This window comes from Marmota monax, unplaced genomic scaffold (genome assembly GCF_021218885.2).
Source record: "Marmota monax isolate L192 unplaced genomic scaffold, Marmota_monax_Labrador192_F-V1.1 WCK01_AAM20220418_F8-fsc00041, whole genome shotgun sequence".
Lineage (NCBI taxonomy): Eukaryota > Metazoa > Chordata > Mammalia > Rodentia > Sciuridae > Marmota > Marmota monax.
Window position 1 is genome coordinate 1,081,205 of NW_026695238.1, and position 20,761 is coordinate 1,101,965.

The 20,761-nt window shown below is 38.3% G+C and overlaps 1 protein-coding gene across 5 annotated transcripts in view; it reads left to right on the top strand.

Moving 5' to 3' along the window:
• Positions 1 to 20,761, top strand: part of Xrcc5 (X-ray repair cross complementing 5) — a 99,151-nt gene that overhangs the window by 43,212 nt on the left and 35,178 nt on the right. For all 5 annotated transcript variants that reach the window (XM_046439645.2, XM_046439644.2, XM_046439643.2 and 2 more), the window contains 3 exons: positions 1,274 to 1,470; positions 15,045 to 15,138; positions 16,792 to 16,861. In XM_046439645.2, the coding sequence (XP_046295601.1) occupies positions 1,274 to 1,470; positions 15,045 to 15,138; positions 16,792 to 16,861 (361 nt within the window). The remainder of the gene's footprint in view (positions 1 to 1,273; positions 1,471 to 15,044; positions 15,139 to 16,791; positions 16,862 to 20,761) is intronic.

Genomic DNA, 20,761 nt, shown 5'->3' on the forward strand with positions numbered 1-20,761 from the left:
TAAACTAGACACAATCCCTACATTCAAGGCAGAGTTCTAGGCAATAAGCAACTAAACTAAAAAAATGATGTGGTGATTTTAGATTGTAAATATTATCAAAAATATAAAATAAGGAAAATGATAGAATGTGATGAGGTGGTAGGAAGGGGGTGCAGGGGCTACTTTATATACGGCATCAGGGAAAGCCCTTCTGAGGAGATAATACTTCAGTAAAGACTAGGATGATTTAAAGCAAGGGCCAATCCTAATTGTAGGTAGTGGAATGTGCTCATAATCTAGCAATTCAGAAGGCTGAGGCAGGAGGGCTGCCTGGGCAACTTGGCAAGACCCTATCTCAAAATAAGTTAAAACTGGGATGGGCATGTAGCTCAGTGGTAGAACACCCCTGGGTTCAATACCCAGTACCTTTAAAAAAAAAAAAAAAAAAGGCCACCTCTCTTGGGGGAGACAGAAGAGGCAGGAATATTAAGCCCAGGACCCAAAAGCAGGAACAAGCTTGGATTGAGTGAAACTTGAAGAACCCAGCCTTGCTGCGTTGTGAGTCAGAAGTGGCAGGTACCAAGACTGCGGAGGTGGGTTGGTGCTGCGGTCATTGTAGGACTTCTGGGATATGGTAAGGAATTCATTTTCAAGCAGAAGCCTGGTGACCAGTTATAAGGTGATGGTAGTAGGCCAGAGGAGGGATGTTGGTGTCTGGCCAGAGTGGTGACTGTGAGGACAGAGAAGAGAGGTGGACAGACTGGTGGAGATGCATTCACATTCCACTCTCCTGGGAGGTTTGGGGCAACTCAGGGTTCTCGTTTCCTTCACAGCCTTCCTCCTGGGACTCTTTGATCTTGGGCAGCTCTCCTTTAGTCACCTGTTTGATCCACCACACATTGAGTTCTAAGAGTGAGTGAAGGAGCAAGTGCAGAATGAGTAAGGGGGTGTTAAAAGGTTTGTGATGAGAAGGTTATAATCCCAGATTGTCAGAACCTCATTTTCCCCAAGTAGTTAAAAGCGACTGTGTCTTTTTATAAGATGAAACTACTTTCTAGGAGGTCTACTACTTTCTAGTAGAAGGAATTACTACTCAGTGTGGGCCTATTTCCTCGGTTGGTTTAAGACATGTCCAGTGTCCTGCTAACAAAAGTGGTTAAGGGCCAAACTTTATTGTTTCTTATGTCTGGTGTGAGTCAAGTATCCCTCCCAAACCAAAGATGGAGTATCCCTGATTGTAATATAGAAAGAACACATTTGCAAACTTTCCACTTGTGTTCTCGTTCCCCAACAGTGTCTGCTGCACAGAGCTTTACATCCTCAAGAGCCTCTGCCCCCAATTCAGCAACATATTTTGAATATGCTAGAGCCCCCCACTGAAGTGACAGCAAAATGTCAGATTCCTCTCTCTAAAATAAAGAACCTTTTCCCTCTGACTGAAGCCATCAAGAAAAAGGATCAAGTAACTGCTCAGGACATTTTCCAAGACAAGTAAGTACCTGATGTAGTTGCCCTTAAGGTTAGTGATAGTCCTGGGGGCTCTGGAATTAAGGCACTGCCTTGGGGATTGTGGATTTGAGAAAGTGGGAGGAAGAAGCCTTCTGATGCTTGACCCTTGTGTTGGAATATTGGTTTCTCATTGATTCATTGTAGTCATATTTCATCCTTGCTTCTCACTTGGGATTTAGAACTACCTTCTGGGTTGTTGACATTTTGATCAGCATCAGATTCTTGGTGAATTATACAAAGGGAGGATAAGCAAAGTCTTTTAATATCTAAGGCTAAATTTTACCCTTTTTGAAGTGTGGAACTAGTGATGAGAGGAGTATATTGAAGGATGAGGTTCTTTGGTGGGGAGGTTAGGTGTTAGTGCAGCTTTTGGAGGAAAAGTGGGAAGAGGAATGAAAAATCTAGCCTGCCTTTAGCTATTTTGTGAATATGGGAGGATATACTAACCTAGTTATTCTTTTAGGGAGTTATTTGTAGGTTAACAATTGCACAATGCTTTTCATACGATCCTTCAATCAAGCTTACAAGTGGCTATTAAGTTTTTTTCCTTATTAGAGTCTATTCAGAATCTTTATATTAATTTCCATTCAAACAAAAACTAGAAGAAATTATTCTTTATTATCCAGAATCATTTGGATATATAAATCTTGATTTCACCAGGTTTCAATCAACTAGTTATTGGTGACTTTTTTCTCAAACCAGTATTATCTATTCATTTCTTTATGCTGCATTTTGAGATTTGGCTTTACACCACGACGCTCTTTTCATTTTTCTTTGATTTGCTTCCCACAGCTGTATCTTCATTGAAAAAGCAAAGCTTATTATTTATAAATACCCCAGTTGAAGAATATGGAGTAATTTCCAGAAACCTTCGCTGGTTTCTATAAATCATTGATTTAGTGAATTATTGTCTAAGTCAAATAGAGAACTTTGAATTTTTGTGTGACTTTCCAGAGGTTAATACCCCAAGCTTTGTTAGAATTGGGAGGGGAAAAAATTATATAGTCAATAGATTCTATCATGAGCATTCCTAACACATCCTGGGGAGACTTACAGCTCTTTTTAGTTTATCGTGCCTTCTACACAGGAAGAGTGCCTAAAAATCCACTTTCCCTCTGCTCTCCTCATCTCCCTGTATGCCTCTGGGTTAGTAGATGAGAACAGTTCAATAAAAGTCTGTGGCCTTTTCTTCCCATGACACCGTGCTCTGTCTCACTGCAATCACAGGCTATTCTCTCTCTGTGTATTAAAGCTCCAGTTCATGATCTTGATTACCTTCTGGTGTTGTGGGAAAGAAATGGGCCATTTTCTCCTCCTCCTTTGATTAGAATGTAAATTAGCTGGTTAAAAAATGCACCACAGAGACCCAGAAGGCTGTTGTTCTGTGATTTGGTCCCTGCTGTGATTGTACCTTCAGCCCTAGTCCTCTTGTTCACTCTTCTGGAGGCTGTGTGCTAGGCTGAGCTTTTTGTTTTTTTGCTCCCATAGTGGTTTGGGATGCAGCCAAGTCACCTGCCTGGGGCCTGGGAATTATCTCACTCTTACAGGCCTATTTACACACCTGTTCTCTGCCCTTTTTCCTCAGAAGTCTTAGTTTTTAAGAACTTCAGAAATAATGCATTTGGCAAATATTTATCACATCCCTCCTGTATTCAAGAGAATGATTCAGTCCCTTCTGCAAAATTCTTAAAAACTTTTTATGTTTTATGATTAGGCTGTAGTCAGCTTTAGAGTAGTTTTCTTGAGGGGGGAAATATTACTAACACTGAGCTATATTTTTGTATATAATCAACATCCCTGAATCTAGGGTATACTTTTCCAGAGGAGGAGTGTGGGGTTCAGATTGAGGAGTGGCAAATGTTGAATCAGGAAGTTTCGTAGTCCTGAGCTGAGAATCACTGTTTTTTTTCCCCCTGTCTTTGTCATTCTTGATCTGATTTTGGTTAAATAATTTTACCTTTATGAGATTTTCTCCATCTAAAAATGGCCTTATCTCAAGAGATCTTAAACTATGAAATGACAGATGTTAAAATACTTCAGGTTATTTGGAGGGAAAGCAATAGTCAGAGCCCAAACAATAATAATATAATTATCAATGAAAAAACAATGATAGTGTTTTCATTATGGGAGAAGGTCCACTGTTCATCTCGGATCTGTTGAATACCTACTGTTAGATGTAGTTTTTTTCATTTAAAGGGGAAAGAGCATCATTTGATACTCAGTCATATGGTGTACTAAATATACCCAAGGCATAGAAGCATTTCTTCCCTTAATGTTGGTGTACCTCATCAAAATGAAAATTAGGACTTCTGAAGGTATAATCCTCCTTGTGCAACTAATACATATGTAATCTCAATTTCTTTTTGTCCCTGTGCAGATAGTCTAAAAAGTTTTCTCTTCTTTTCAAGTCCCCAAAGACTTCTCCCACTATACTGGCGCTCAGTCATCCTTACCTGATTAATGGTTTAGATTTAGACTCCAGAGTTAGCCAATGTGAGTAGTTCCCCTTGCTCTGCAGTGCGATAGTACGAATAGGTTTCTTATCCTCCGTAAGCCTCACTCTCCTCATGGGCAAAATAGGGATAACAGGAATATCTGTCTTGCCAGCATAGTGGCTCATTCCTGTAGTCCCAGCTATTTAGGAGACTGAGACAGGAGGATTGCAAGTTCAAGGTCAACCTCAGTAACTTATGAAGACCCTGTCTCAAAATAAAAAATAAGAAAGACTAGAAAATGTAGTAAATGTAGTGGTAAAATGCCCCTTGGTTTAATCCCCAGTGCAAACAAAAACAAAAATGTATATATGTAAATATTTTTAAGATAAATTTAAATAGAAATTTTTCATGGGGGTTAGTTGAATAATGTTTGCTGTTCATCTGGAACCCAACACAATGCCTAGCACACAATAACAGTGTTTGTTAGTAAATGATTTGGAAAATCCTAAATTATTAGCATATTAGCAACAGTGACAACAACAGTGATGGTAGTAGCGATGATTTCATAAAGAAGATAGAGGCTAGGAAGTGGGAATGCCTCAATTTTCTGGCTAATATCATCTAAAAACGTATCTGTATTGCATCTACCTTTACTTTCTTTTTTTTTTTTCCTGTCTCAGTGGAATTGTGTCCCAGGTCCAGTCCATATTTCTTCCATTTTTACCTATGCCCTGAGCTCTCTCTTCTGTGTCTTCTGGTACTCTAGTCCACTAACAGCTTCTCTCTTTCTATATTTCCAGCATCTTCCTCTCTCATACCTCCTTTCCCTCCTCATCTAAAAATAAAGTAATCCCCCCAGCCTCCTCCCTCTAATTATTACCTGTCACTAATTACTAATCTAATTATTATCTTTCCTCCACAAGCCAGCTTTATTACAAAAAGAGTCTACATTGCTTCTCTTCTCAGCTTTCACTCCCTTTTGCCCCCTCCACCTCTCTGAAACTAGTCTTCCAGAAGACATATATGGCTTAGTTTCCTTTAGCTTTGAAGTCCTTCCCTTTCATAACTTTTCCTTTTTAGCGTTTGACATTGTTAGTTATTATTTTCTTCTTGAAACTCACATATTTTCTTTAATTTCAGCTTCTCCCGATTTCCCAGTCTTTGACAACTCCCGTTTATATTCTTCAGGGGCTGCCTTTCTTTCCCTACCAACCTAAAATGTTGATGTAAGCTTTATCCTCAGAAAATAACTAGCATTTATTGAGCACAGATAAGAAGCTGAGTGCTTTACTTGCATTGTCTGTTTGGATCCACTATGAAGTAGGTTATTTTATTGACACTATCTTAATATTGAGGCAACTGAGTATTAAAGATAAGAAACTTGCTCAAGATTCTAGTTGGTAAGTGTTGGAGTAAGGATTTAAATGCAGGCAGTCTGATTCCAGAGCTTACACTCTTAGCTGTAATTCCATTTTGCCTTAGCAGTACGTGTCCCAAGACTTTTTAAAATTTCACTTACAGAAATTTGAAAACTAAATACCTCCCTGCAGCCTCAATTTTCATCCTATCCACTGTATAACTTAAGCATCTGTAATTACCTGAAGTTCAGTATATCCAGAAATTGTCATCATCTTTCTTCTTCAGTGCCCCCTTTCAAACCTCCCTTCATACTGTTATTCTGTATTTGAAAGAATGACACCTAATTTCCTGCAAGGCATTCCTTTCTTTACCTTTCCATATGTAATTGGTTTACCAAGCTATATTAAATTTGCCTCAAACCACCACTTTCACTTCAGGTTAGTATAGTGGCTAATGGCATTGATTTTGGAGTCAGATAGATCATATCTAAACCCAAGCATTTCCGCTTAATAGCAATTGAAAGTGGCAAGTTGCTCTCTGTCAAGTGGCAGTAACAAATACCTGCCTTTGAGGAGCCTTCATTTGCTCATCTATAAAAGGACAATGATAATAGCTAACGCATGGGGTTATTGCAAAGTTTAACTGAGATAATTTTTTTTTTTTTTTGCTTTTTTATTTTTTTATTTTTTTTCCAGGGACTTTACATTCTTTTTTTTTTTAATTTTTATTGTTGGTTGTTCAAAACATTACATAGTTCTTGACATACCATATTTCACACATTTGATTCAGGTGGGTTATGAACTCCCATTTTTACCCCAGATACAGATTGCAGAATCACATCAGTTACACATCCACTGTTTTACATATTGCCATACTAGTGTCTGTTGTATTCTGCTGCCTTTCCTATCCTCTACTATCCCCCCTGCCGTCCCCTCCCCTCGCATCTTTTCTCTCTACCCCATCTACTGTAATTCATTTCTCCCCTTTGTTTTTTTTTTTTTTCCCCTTTCCCCTCACTTCCTCTTGTATGTAATTTTGTATAACAGTGAGGGTCTCCTTCCATTTCCATCAATTACCCTTCTCTCTCCCTTTCCCTCCCACCTCTCGTCCCTGTTTAATGTTAATCTTTTTCTCATGCTCTTCCTCCCTACTCTGTTCTTAGTTGCTCTCCTTATATCAAAGAAGACATTTGGCATTTGTTTTTTAGGGATTGGCTAGCTTCACTGCTCTAATGCCATCCATTTCCCTGAAAATTCCATGATTTTGTCATTTTTTAATGCAGAGTAATACTCCATTGTGTATAAATGCCACATTTTTTTTTTATCCATTCATCTGTTGAAGGGCATCTAGGTTGGTTCCACAGTCTTGCTATTGTGAATTGTGCTGCTATGAAGATCGATGTAGCAGTGTCCCTGTAGCATGCTCTTTTTAGGTCTTTAGGGAATAGACCGAGAAGGGGAATAGCTGGGTCAAATGGTGGTTCCATTCCCAGCTTTCCAAGAAATCTCCATACTGCTTTCCAAATTGGCCGCACCAATTTGCAGTCCCACCAGCAATGTACAAGTGTACCCTTTTCCCCTCATCCTCGCCAGTACTTATTGTTGTTTGACTTCATAATGGCTGCCAATCTTACTGGAGTGAGATGGTATCTTAGGGTGATTTTGATTTGGATTTCTCTGACTGCTAGAGATGGTGAGCATTTTTTCATGTACTTGTTGATTGATTGTATGTCCTCCTCTGAGAAGTGTCTGTTCAAGTCCTTGGCCCATTTGTTGATTGGGTTATTTGTTATCTTATTGTTTAATTTTTGAGTTCTTTGTATACTCTGGATATTAGGGCTCTATCTGAAGTGTGAGGAGTAAAAATTTGTTCCCAGGATGTAGGCTCCCTATTTACCTCTCTTATTGTTTCTCTTGCTGAGAAAAAACTTTTTAGTTTGAGTAAGTCCCATTTGTTGATTCTAGTTATTAACTCTTGTGCTATGGGTGTCCTATTGAGGAATTTGGAGCCCAACCCCACAATATGTAGATCGGAGCCAACTTTTTCTATCAGACGCAGTGTCTCTGATTTGATATCAAGCTCCTTGATCCATTTTGAGTTAACTTTTGTGCATGGCGAGAGAAAGGGATTCAGTTTCATTTTGTTGCATATGGATTTCCAGTTTTCCCAGCACCATTTGTTGAAGATGCTATCCTTCCTCCATTGCATGCTTTTAGCCCCTTTATCAAATATAAGATAGTTGTAATTTTGTGGATTGGTCTCTGTGTCCTCTATTCTGTACCATTGGTCCACCCGCCTGTTTTGGTACCAGTACCATGCTGTTTTTGTTACTATTGCTCTGTAGTATAGTTTGAAGTCTGGTATCTCTATACCGCCTGATTGACACTTCCTGCTTAGCATTGTTTTTGCTATTCTGGGTCTTTTATTTTTCCATATGAATTTCATGATTGCTTTCTCTATTTCTACAAGAAATGCCGTTGGGATTTTGATTGGCATTGCATTAAACCTATAGAGAACTTTTGGTAATATCGCCATTTTGATGATGTTAGTTCTGCCTATCCATGAACAGGGTATATTTTTCCATCTTCTAAGATCTTCTTCTATTTCTCTCTTTAGGGTTCTGTAGTTTTCATTGTATAAGTCTTACACCTCTTTTATTAGGTTGATTCCCAAGTATTTTATTTTTTTTTTTTGAGGATATTGTGAATGGAGTGGTTGTCCTCATTTCCATTTCAGAAGATTTGTCGCTGATATACAGGAATGCCTTTGATTTATGCGTGTTGATTTTATATCCTGCCACTTTGCTGAATTCATTTATTAGCTCTAGTAGTTTCTTTGTAGACCCTTTTGGGTCTGCTAGGTATAGAATCATGTCTTCTGCAAATAGTGATAATTTAAGTTCTTCTTTTCCTATTTTTATGCCTTTAATTTCTTTCGTCTGTCTAATTGCTCTGGCCAGTGTTTCGAGAACTGTGTTGAACAGAAGTGGTGAGAGAGGGCATCCCTGTCTTGTTCCAGATTTTAGAGGGAATGCCTTCAATTTTTCTCCATTCAGAATGATGCTAGCCTGAGGCTTAGCATAGATTGTTTTTACAATATTGAGGTATGTTCCTGTTATCCCTATTTTTTCTAGAGTTTTGAACATAAAGGGATGCTGTACTTTGTCGAATGCTTTTTCCGCATCTATCGAGATGATCATATGGTTCTTATTTTGAAGTCTATTGATGTGGTGAATAACGTTTATTGATTTCCGTATATTGAACCAGCCTTGCATCCCAGGGATGAATCCTACTTGACCATGGTGCACAATTTTTTTGATATGTTTTTGTATCCGAGTGGCCAGAATTTTATTGAGGATTTTTGCATCTAGGTTCATTAGAGATATTGGTCTGTAGTTTTCTTTCTTTGAAGTGTCTTTGTCTGGTTTAGGAATCAGGGTGATGTTGGCCTCATAGAATGAATCTGGAAGTTCTCCCTCTTTTTCTATTTCCTGAAATAGCTTGAAAAGTATTGGTATTAGTTGTTCTTTAAAGGTTTTGTAAAACTCTGCTGTATACCCATCCGGTCCTGGGCTTTTCTTAGTCGGTAGTCTTTTGATTGCTTCTTCTATTTCCTCAATTGATATTGGTCTGTTTAGGTTGTGTATATCCTCCTGACTCAATCTGGGCAGATCATATGACTTAAGAAATTTATCGATGCCTTCACTATCTTCTATTTTATTGGAGTATAAGGATTCAAAATAATTTCTAATTATCTTCTGTATTTCTGAAGTGTCTGTTGTGATATTGCCTTTTTCATCCCGTATGCTCGTAATTTGAGTTCTCTCTCTTCTTCTCTTCGTTAGCATGGCTAAGGGTCTGTCGATCTTATTTATTTTTTCAAAGAACCAACTTTTAGTTTTGTCAATTTTTTCAATTGTTTCTTTTGTTTCGATTTCATTAATTTCAGCTCTGATTTTAATTATTTCTTGCCTTCTACTTCTTTTGCTGTTGTTTTGCTCTTCTTTTTCAAGGATTTTGAGATGAAGTGTGAGATCATTTATTTGTTGGTTTTTTCTTTTTTTAAGGAATGAACTCCAAGCAATGAATTTTCCTCTTAGAACTGCTTTCATTGTGTCCCATAGATTCCGATACGTTGTGTCTGTGTTTTCATTTATCTCTAAGAATTTTTTAATTTCCTCCTTGATGTCTTCTATAACCCATTGATCATTCAGTAACCTATTGTTCATTCTCCAAGTGATGCATGATTTTTCCTTCCTTCTTTTATCATTGATTTCCAGTTTCATTCCATTATGATCAGATAGGATGCATGGTATTATCTCTACTCTTATAATTTCTAAGAGTTGCCCTGTGACATAATATATGATCTATTTTTGAGAAGGATCCATGTGCTGCTGAGAAAAAAGTGTTACTGCTTGATGTTGGGTAGTATATTCTATATATGTCAATTAAGTCTAGGTTATTAATTGTATTATTGAGTTCTATAGTTTCTTTATTCAACTTTTGTTTGGAAGATCTGTCCAGTGGTGAGAGAGGTGTGTTGAAATCTCCCATAATTATTGTATGGTGGTCTATTAGACTCTTGAACTTAAGAAGAGTTTGTTTGATGAACATAGCTGCACCATTGTTTGGGGCATATATATTTATGATTGTTATGTCTTGTTGGTGTATGGTTCCCTTGAGCAGTATGTAGTGTCCCTCTTTATCCCTTTTGATTAACTTTGGCTTGAAATCTATTTTATTTGATATGAGTATGGACACTCCTGCTTGTTTCCGAAGTCCATATGAGTGATATGATTTTTCCCAACCTTTCACCTTCAGCCTATGTATGTCTTTTCCTATCAAATGCGTCTCCTGTAGGCAGCATATTGTTGAATCTTTTTTTTTTTTTAATCCATTCTGCTAGCCTGTGTCTCTTATTTGGTGAGTTTAAGCCATTAACATTTAGGGTTATTATTGAGATATGGATTGTTCTCCAGCCATATTTGTTTATTTTTGTTACTTAACATGGTTTGCTTTTCCTCTTTGATTATTTTTTCCCTTTTCTGTACTACCTCCCACTGTTGGTTTTCATTGTTATTTTCCATTTCCTCTTCTTGTAATGTTTTGCCGAGGATGTTTTGAAGAGATGGTTTTCTAGCTGCAAATTCTTTTAACTTTTGTTTATCGTGGATGGTTTTAATTTCATCTTCCATCCTGAAGCTTAATTTTGCTGGATACACAACTCTTGGTTGGAACTCATTTTCTTTCAGCGTTTGAAATACGTTGTTCCAGGATCTTCTAGCTTTCAGAGTCTGTGTTGAAAGATCAGCTGTTATCCTGATTGGTTTACCCCTAAATGTAATCTGCTTCCTTTCTCTTGTAGCTTTTAAAATTCTCTCCTTATTCTGTATGTTGGGCATCTTCATTATATGTGTCTAGGTGTGGATCTCTTATGATTTTGCACATTCGTAGTCCTGTAGGCTTCCAGGATTTGGGATTCTGTCTCATTCTTCAAGTCTGGGACGTTTTCTCGTATTATTTAGTTGAACAGATTGCTCATTCCTTTGGTTTGGACCTCTGTACCTTCCTGTATCCCAATGACTCTTAAGTTTGATCTCTTAATGTTATCCCATATTTCTTGGATGTTCTGCTCATGGTTTCTTAACAGTCTCGCTGAGGTGTGTATGTTCTTTTCAAGTTGAAATACTTTGTCTTCATTGTCTGATGTTCTATCTTCTAAGTGTTCTACTCTGCTGGTAGTACTCTCATTTGAGTTTTTAATTTGGTTTATTGCTTCCTTCATTTCTAGGATTTCTGTTTGTTTGTTTTTTATAACCTCTATCTCCCTGTATAGTTGATCTTTTGCTTCTTGGATTTGTTTATGTAATTCATTGTCGAAGTGATCTTTCATTGTCTGATTTTGCTGTCTAATGTCTTCCTTGAGACTCCAGATCATCTGAAGCATGTATATCCTGAATTCTTTATCTGACATTCCATCTGCTGCAGCTGTTACCTCTTCTGAAGTTGAGTTGACCTGCATTGCTTGTGGTCCTTTCTCTCCTTGTCTTTTCACACTGCTCGCGTTTCTTTCTGCTTGGTGAAACTATTGTATTATTGAATTTTCCCCCTATATATTTATATTGCTCTTGTATAGTTGCAAAATCTCCCTTTTGTAAAGAAAGACAATGTTAACAGTTCTCAATATCAATAGTATATCATCTAAGCACACGTTTTCCTTATTACTACATTTATATCTAGACTCTATGTCTACAAATGTTGGTTTCGATTATCATTTACAAATATAGTCATTAGTTTCATGAAAGGCATACTTTTTCTGGTAGCTTAAAGAAAACTGAATTTCAGGTGTAAGATGTTATGTTTATGGGGAAAGGAGTGAGGGTATGGGGTTAATCTAACTTTGTAACTTTGGAGAGCTCTAACCAATATAGATGGGTAATTTATGGAAGAATGTATAGATTCAAATTCCTATCTGTATTTATAAGATTACCCTACTTATGAATAGTAAAATTTAGGGGGTTGCAAGTGGGATAGAGGGAGTAAGAGGGGGGAAAACAAATAACAAGGAAAGGAAGAGAAAAAAGAGAGCGGGAAAAAGAAACTATGAGAAAAAAGAAAAGAAATAAAAAGGGGGAAGGGAAGTGGGGCATATGCAATTCCTCTATAGTATATTATTCTGGTGATTCAGTTGTTAAAGACCTTTTTCGTGCACAATTTTTGATTTCACATATGTTGAGGTTGCGAAGACCCGAGCGGGAAGGGTAGAGGAGACTGGGTGAATGGCTGAAAAGAGAGAGAGAAGAGAGAAAAAGAAAGAAAAAAAGAAAAAAAAATGTCTCTCAGAACTCTGTTTTCATTTCTTCCAGTTGGTCGCATTGTCTATTCCTAGCTTGAGTCTCTGGGTTCAGGATGGTGGTGGTAGTCAGTGTGAGAGGACTTGAGCTTCCACCTGTGGCCTCTCTACTCTTATTCTCTGAGATGTAAACCAGGTGCCTGATCAGCTGCAGAACCGCACTGGTAGCCACGCCAGCCAACCGGTTGGTGGGTTTTAAGGGTTGGTGGGATTTTCCAAGATGAGTTCCATCAGTTTTTCTCATAAGGTGTTTGATGAGGTGGGGTTGTTGGGGAAACCTTATGTTTGTCAAGAGCTCAGTCAGGTGACTGCACGGGCGGGCGACAGGGCCCCTCCTCCAGTTGGAGTGGTCTGTCTACCGCAACGGCGGGAGGCTGGGCTCCTCCAACTGGGGAGGTCTGTCTACCGCACAGGCGAGCCGCTGGGCCTGTGTGTATGTTGTTGTATGGGTGATTTCTACATTCCAGAGCTTAGTGTCCTCACAGATAATTTGGGGATGAGAGTTGTTTTCCTTTCACACTTCACATGAATGCAGTGTATGAAAAATTTCTAATACTGCTGTTAACCATATTAAAGTTTCACTACTTTTTGCTTATTTTGCAGCTGTTTTTATGTACCTGGTACTGAGAAATTGGTATACATCTCTCTTCACCCTTCCTTCCTTATAGTTTTATTTTGGAGGAATTAAAAAACTCTTCCATTTAATTCAGCCTCATATTTCCACAGAATTTAGCATAGTGCTTTGTAGATAAAATGATTCTAAATTTTACTTTATAAGTTAATGAATATTGTTGCAAGGGGCTAGTTGATATATTAATGGTACTTTTCACCAGTGTTTTCTTGAAGAGCCAGCTGAAGTTCAGACAATATAGTAACTTATTAAACTCTAGGTAAACAAAAAATAATCCACCATGAACACCTTCAAGAAAGTAAGACCCTAGTGCTAGTCCCTAGTGCTAGTCAGGGACAAAATGAGACTGCAATCCAGTCTTTTGTCTTTAGATTTCCAAAAGTCCTGTCTGTCTCCTGGGAAGAACTGGCAAAGGTTAACTGAAATAGCTACATAACTGGCTCTAACTTTTTGTTGTTATTGTTGTTGTTGTGCCTGGGACTGAACCTGGCCTTGCACATGCTAGGCCAATGCTCTACTACTGAATTTCTTCCCAGTCCAATGATCTTTTTTTCCCTAAAATACTCAGCACCCAGTGGAATTTCATTCTTCCTTAGTTTGTGCATTTTTATTCCATTTTTGCCATAAAGATTTTGTGTGTTTGGTTTTTTTCCTTCTACTTTCAAGGAAAGGGCTCTGAAAGACAGCCTTTGTTTCCTTTTCTGGTCACCTCTTCTCTGCTTCTCAGAGGGAAAAGGTCAGTAGTGAATGGAAAAGATGTCAAGTAATGCAAGTTTTAATTCGCATACATATGGCCGTAATGATTTCGTTGTTGTTGTTGTTGCCAACATGTAAAAGGAGATTTGTTACTGAAATACTGTCGTGGAAGCCAGATTTTACCATTACTTTTTTTTTTTTTTTGCTTCATTTTTAAGATAGCCACCTCTGTAAAGATTATTGTCTGAAGGTTGAGGCCTTGAACCACACCAAAAAAAGAAAGAAAGAAAGAGAAAAGAAAGCAATACATTTAGATACTAGTCCTGAAAAATCACTGAGAGTACATTTTTACTGGTCTTACCACAGAAAACATGGATAACTGTGTGGGTAATGTGTGTTAATTAGCTTGATGTGGCCATTCTACAGTGTATACATATTTCAAAACATCATGTTATACATGATACATGTATAATAATCATTTGTCAGTTTAAATAAGTTTTAAGAAAGGAAATACTAGATCATAGTTATTAATTTCTTAGTAACTAATGTCACTCAAGCTTTTTTTTTTTTTTTTCGGTAGAGGGATTAAACTCATGGGTGCTTAACCACTGTGCCTCATCCCCAGCCCATTTTCATATATTATCTAGAAACAGGGTCTCAGTAAGATGCTTAGGGCCTTGCTAAGTTGCTGAGGCCAGCTTTGAACTTGTGATCCTCCTGATTTAGCCTCCTGAGCTGCTGGGATTACAGGCATACACCACTGCACCGGCTCAACCATTTCTCAGTGGCTGCCTTACCCTGATTATTTCTCTGTGAGAAAATTCTTTATACCTTTACATTCCGCAGCATATGGGCAGAGTCTTTGGCTTTATTTTTCTTCTTTGCAATTAACCTGACCTCCTCTTGATTTTAAAACAGGTTATTAAAACCAGCATGTTACTTGAGGGAAAATGTATGTACTTTCTTGGACTCATCTTTCCCTTAGTACACAGATGCTGTTGGACTTGGTTATCACACCATACAAAACAGAATTAGGTTTATAAAAGGACAAATTAAAAGGGTTTTTTGCAATTATTTTTTAAGTTCAGGGCTTCTTTACAAATCTCTTGTGTATTTAAAGATTGTCTAGTAAGTTTTGGTAGTTGTAAGTAGAAGCTTATAAAGTTATGATACACATGATGAGAAGTTGGGTTATGGGACCCATCTTCTTTTGTGTACATGGAATGCTATTAGCTTTTGGTTCCAAGATAGAGGCTAGCAAATGATGTCTGAAGGGTAGATGGATTTCTTATTTAAATGTAAGTTTCTATCCCCTGTACTTGCAGTTTTAACTTCTCCGAGGACTTTGTGGTACAACTGCTTATTATGATCTTGTACTACTGTGAAGCAAAGCCAGAACTGCTCCAGGTTGGGCTGCCAGGGGCCCTGTGGCTGGGAGTGGGAGGAGGGCTGTTCATGAGGAAGAATTACGTGCTGTGGCTATTTCTAATGCTTGGAAAATAAGTTACACTTTTCATATCAAAACTTCTGCTTTTTGTATTTTGTTTTAAGGGGGAAAGTAAACCTTTTCTTTTCTTTTCTAGCCATGAAGAGGGTCCCACTGCTAAAAAATGTAAGACTGAGGAAGGGGAAGCCCACTTCAGTGTTTCTGGCCTGGCTGAAGTCAGTATCACAAAGGTAAGCAGAGCCTTGCTGGTGTTCTACCCTTCTCAGGAAGGTAGGGACTTGAACAGATGACATCAAGTTTCATTGGTCAGTTAATGCCACTCTTTCTCTGTGTACTGTAGAGACCTATTCCATACTTTTTCCTTTCTTCCTTTAAGTAATTATTATCAGTAAATCACCTATAGAGTTAACTATACAATTGTATAATATATACAATTGTATAAGCTCCAAATAACATGTAGGTTGTAGAACACCTCAAAGCTCCAAATAATATGTAGGTTGTAGAACACCTCAGTGGTAGCACATTTTATACAGATTTTTTTCTTGTTGCCTTCATTTTGCAGCTTTCCATTTAGTCAAAATGGGGTAAGTGGGGTAAAAGTTATCAGTCTTACTCTCCAAGTACATAAAATTTTAAGTTAGTATAACTTTCCTATTTCTTATCTAATACCCAACTTCAAAACAGGATTCAGAAGTTTAGGATTTTCCCAAACCAAGTATTTTTTGACACTTGAGAGCTTTATTTAATGAGAAGATTTTTGAAACTTGAAAATATCACCTTTTTTTAAGTTGCATTATTTTGATTCAATGGATCTTAAAACTTGCGCTTTACTAGCAAATTACACTAAAAGGGATATTCAGCATCATGGCTTGTCTTTTTGTCTACCAGAAATGCTCTCAGAAAAATCGGGTGTTTGAAAAGTGATTTAGATTTCATTTGTATACCTTATAGTATACTTATACTTATTTGTTTTGAGAACTTTTCTATGTACTATTCCAAAGCAAACTGGAAATAGTAGTACATTTTATACTAAAGTTTCCCAGCGCAAATAGGAACTCCATTGCTTTCTCCCATGTGGCCCATTAAGGTTGGGACCAGCAAATTAAAGATACAGTTAGAAAGTGTCATTAATTTTGGCAGAGAGTTGCATCTTTGAAACTTTCTCTCCTAGCATTGTAGACTTTATACATGATCTGCTTTTACTTTTTTGAGGACATGTTCAGCTTGGACATATTTGTGTGTTCTGCCAAAACTTCAATGCTAAATGGCCAACAACAGTCCTCCAGAAGGGGCAGTTAAGTGAATCAAGCATTAAGCTGATATTTCTTATATTATTGTAGTGGAGCAAATACTGTGAACTTATACTACAGCATCCTCCCTTTTCTTATTGATTGCGTTTTAGTATGTACAGGCAGTACCTGTACCACATAAAGCCCTCAAGCTGGGCTTGTTTCTGATGACCCTCTAGAAACAAGTCAGCTTGCATAAAGAAAAATGAGTGAAAAGAGTTGGGCAGCTGTGTGACCACTTGAATCTGCTAGCTTATAACAATGCCCTAGGAATGAAAAGGATAGAAAAGGCCTCCTCTTTGTCTTTAAGAACACATTTATTGGGTTGGGGATGTGGCTCAAGCAGTAGCGCACTTGCCTGGCATGTGCAGGGTGCTGGGTTCGATCCTCAGCACCACATAAAAATAAAATGTTGTGCCCACCGAAAACTAAAAAGAAATAAATATTAAAAATTCTCTCTCTCTCTCAAAAAAAAAAAAAAAAAAAAAAAAAAAAACCAAAACACATTTATTACATGAAACCATCTTGTGTTGCCTGAGATGCTGCCAAAAAGAGAAGAGACTTGTAGGTTTATTGTCTGTGGGTCTGTTTCAGGTTGGAAGTGTGAATCCTGTTGAAAACTTCCGTGCTCTAGTGAGACAGAAGAATGCCAGCTTTGAGGAAGGTGAGTGCCTTGCCATCAGGTTGGTATTCAAGAGAAGCTACATAATTAAGATAATGGATTTAAGATCAGATTAATAGCTGTTGCTTTTTGTTATAATGTTTTATGCTGCTTTTGTCTTTATTGGCAGGTCTTTGCAATTGTTCATTATTAGGGGCTCCCTAAGGCAGTATTATGAGCATGTGGAGGAAAATACAGCACAATTCTGTCTCCAAAGAGAATAATTTATAGGTCTCTTTGTTAAGGAAACTTGGGACCAGACCATGGAATTTTAGTTCCACTTCATTGAAGTTCTTTGAGGTCTTGTGAGTGAGCTTAGATCCTTTCTTCCTGTTTTTAGAGATTCAGTTCTTGTTTCAGTCTTGAGTTTAGTCCCCATTATTGTAGTCCTAGAAATACCTTGCTGCTGCCCCTAGATTTGATTCTTCTCAAATTGACCACATCCTCACATTTTTCTTATCAGATATAACCTAGAATTTCTTTTAGACTGGGGCTAATATCAGTATAGCCTTCAGAGACAGATGGAGGGTCTGGGACCAATGTTTATTCACTGGATTGGGTTCAGGTTCCTATTTATATGCCATTTGAAGAGTTGCATCTGGCAGTCGGTAATCCTGCAGGTTTGTGTTTGTATACAGTATATTACCTTCATTTTGGATGCCCAAGGTCAGGCCTATTTTTGAGCTGCCTTTTGGGTGTGTATTTATGTTCACATGTGCACAGAACTTCTCTTCCAGCATGGTGACATTTTAGAGTTAAAACTGGTCTTTTAGTGCCTGTTAACACTACTACCTAACTTAGGTCTAAAGCACCTTACTACTTGCAGTTTAGTAATCTGGCAAAATGACTGGACCTACTGTGCTGTTGCTCAAAGGCAATCATAACTAGTTGGGCCTCAAAGAAAAGCAGTCTACCAGGCCAAGTACTATTGGCAAGAACACCAAAGGCCAAGCCCATGAGAATTTCCCAGGAAGACCAGCTTCATCATCATCTGCAGTCTTAATTGGGCTATGTATGTTTGGTGTTTTTAGATGAAAGACCTTTTGTCCTTCCATTAGTTGCCATTCAGGAGAAAAGCTTTGGAGTTTAACAAAACAAAACTTAATCTAAACAGAAAAGGGAAATTTACAATCTAAGTGACAGTTTTCCAGGAGGACTGGTGAAAGTAGAATTTCCCTCTTATGTAATTTGAGGTGATCATGATAGACTTTCATAGTGTCATAGTGTGGAACCTGTGTTATAGTCTGTTTCGTTGCATGTTGTGACTGTTTAGAATGTGGCAGACAAGTCAGTGGACCTGTTATCTATCATGATTATTGTGTTTCTGAAGAAAGATTGAGAGCTTCTTAGCTTTTAATTTCAAGGACCTTGCCAAGTCTGGTGTCCTCCCTTTGGAAGCAGTTGGTCTCCCGGGTTGTTTTATGCATGATCTTTTCAGGGATTAAATCTGGCTGTGATCACCATTAAGTAGTTATAGTGCACTCTGGTTATTTTGTGTCTACTATGTGCAAGACATTGTGCTAGCTTTATATTATATTCTTTGTTTCATTTACTCTGGGGAGCAATCCTGCAGTTAAGTGAGGAAGCAGAGAAAATGTTAGAGCTTTAATAGCTGGTGTCAGAATTTTCCAAAGGAGAGTATGATTTGTACTGGGAAAATACTTTGAATGGTGCTTAGGGGAGAGAATGGGTCTTTGTTCCCAGGCTTGGTGACCAGGCAGTGCTAGAGCTTTAGAGGAAAGATAAGTGCCTCTGACTCAGAAGTAGAAAACCTGGAGCTGGTTCAGGAGAAGAGGAGTGAGGCGAAGAGGTAAGAAGGAGCCAAAGGAAGTGAGAGAGTTTAATATATGGGCACAGCCTTCCACAGCATGTCCCCAAGTCCTCACAAATAACCAGTGTCAGTATTTGTACTGAGTTGGTGTACTTTGTTGGTGAAGAGGCAGCATGGTTTCTGGAATTACTTCAGGCAGAGCAGAAAATACACCTGAGAACACAGGAGATCAGAGTCTGAAGATACCATGAGATACCATGAGAGAGTAAATTCCTGGAACTTTACACAATCTTAGGAAAACATGGTTTCTCCCAGGCCAGGGAACTGGGGATTTGTAGCAGTCTTGTAAATATAATAAGGGTAAGTGGACTAGACGGCCTATAGGTTACAATAGGTAGTATTATCTCCATTTTAACAATGGAAACACTAAGAATGACAGAGATAGACTTTCCCCAAAACCACACTGGGATTCAAACACATGTCTCTTTAATATACTGGATTTCTCTGTTTAGCCACATTTCCTAACATTTCCTAACAACTTCTTTTTCTATGCTTTTAAACAAATCATGATAAGGTCATGTATCTGAAACCTTGTGCCTATGGATAGAACTTTTTATGAGTAGACTGCCCTTTCATGTTGAATTTGACTTTTGAGTCCTAGCACATTGCTAGTGTTGTGACAGTGGATATCCCTCTGTACCTCATTCGAGGGCTTGGTGAATCAGAGCTTTCCAATGACATCACAAAACCAGACTTCCCTCCAAGCTGTCAGAAAATAGGACTACCTGCTTATTAGCCACTAGTTCTGCTCTGTGGTTCGCACTAGGCTTCTCTTTTATCCCTCCCTCTCTTGCTTCCAGCTCCTGAAATTTTGTCTCCTCATTGCTTGTTCTTCTGCTTGGGCATCTCTTTACTAAGGCCCTTTATGAGCCAAGACCCACTTCCCTTTCCCACCAAAGAGCACTCCCTAGAGATGTTAAGCAGCCTTTAAGGTAGTGATGTCCTTTATCCCTGTGAGAGGCCTCTGTCTAGGAAGGTGAAGGGAAGCCCTTTCCTTTTCTCCAGTCTGCCTTTTGATTCAGTTGCCAAAAGTATGCTCAACAGTAGGTAGTTGGTAAGATTGTTTTACCCAGTGGTAGAACTTGGCCTTTTCACTGGAAATATCTTCTGTCAGGCCTAATTATAGAATAGTCACACCAAGAGTATGGTGATACCATTTTCCAATATCAGCAGTCTACAGCGAGAAGCTATACATTTTCTTATCTTCTGGTTTTCAATGTGAATGTTTCTTGTTCTAACCTTACTGGTGGAGAGGAGATAATAAATCCCAGGTGATGTGTTCTTCCTGGCCACTGGTGTTTCTGTGAGCTGTCTTGAAAGCTCTGTTAGGTACCCTTCTTCTGCTTGTGCCTTTCCTTCTTTTCCCCTATGTGCCCTGTCATTCTGCCACCATAGTTTCAATAGAGACCATGGCTCTAAGTACAATCATCTATCAGTTGTGAATGTAGGGTTGTTTCCCTATGCACGCTATTCATAAGTGCATTATCACCTTTGTCTATAGTCTGTTATCCGTGGTCATGGTTTCTATAGACTTCTCAGAGCCTCCTCTGGTGTAGTCTGTCCACTTGTTTGAATATGCTCCCCCACCCAGCTCATCAGTAAAGCTGTTGAGGAGGAACACTATGGATTTCCAACTGTTTGCCCCTTCCCTACTCTACTTAAGAAGAGTGCTAAAATGGTCAAAAGATAGCAAATTGGAGAAAGCAAAGCCACATTGCTTCAATCCTTCATGCAGTTCCTGCGTGATTGAAATATGTCTGAATTTATAAATTCCATTGAGTGTGGGACAATTATGTAAAATAGCTAGAATGTTCCTTGTGCGACAGAAACAGGCTCTCAGAGCCTATCAGAAAAGATGGATATATGGAGACAGCTAATAGGATGGGATGTAACTAATTTTATAATGAGATGATTCTCTTTCATGTCCCTTGTTTTTGCCATTTAGATTATAGGGTCTATATTAGGCTTCTGCATAGTGACAGGGTAGTAGAACTCCATTCCACTAAATTGAATTCATGAGTATGACTTGTTTAAAAACAAAAAATCAAAAACCTGGGAATACATTCTAAGTA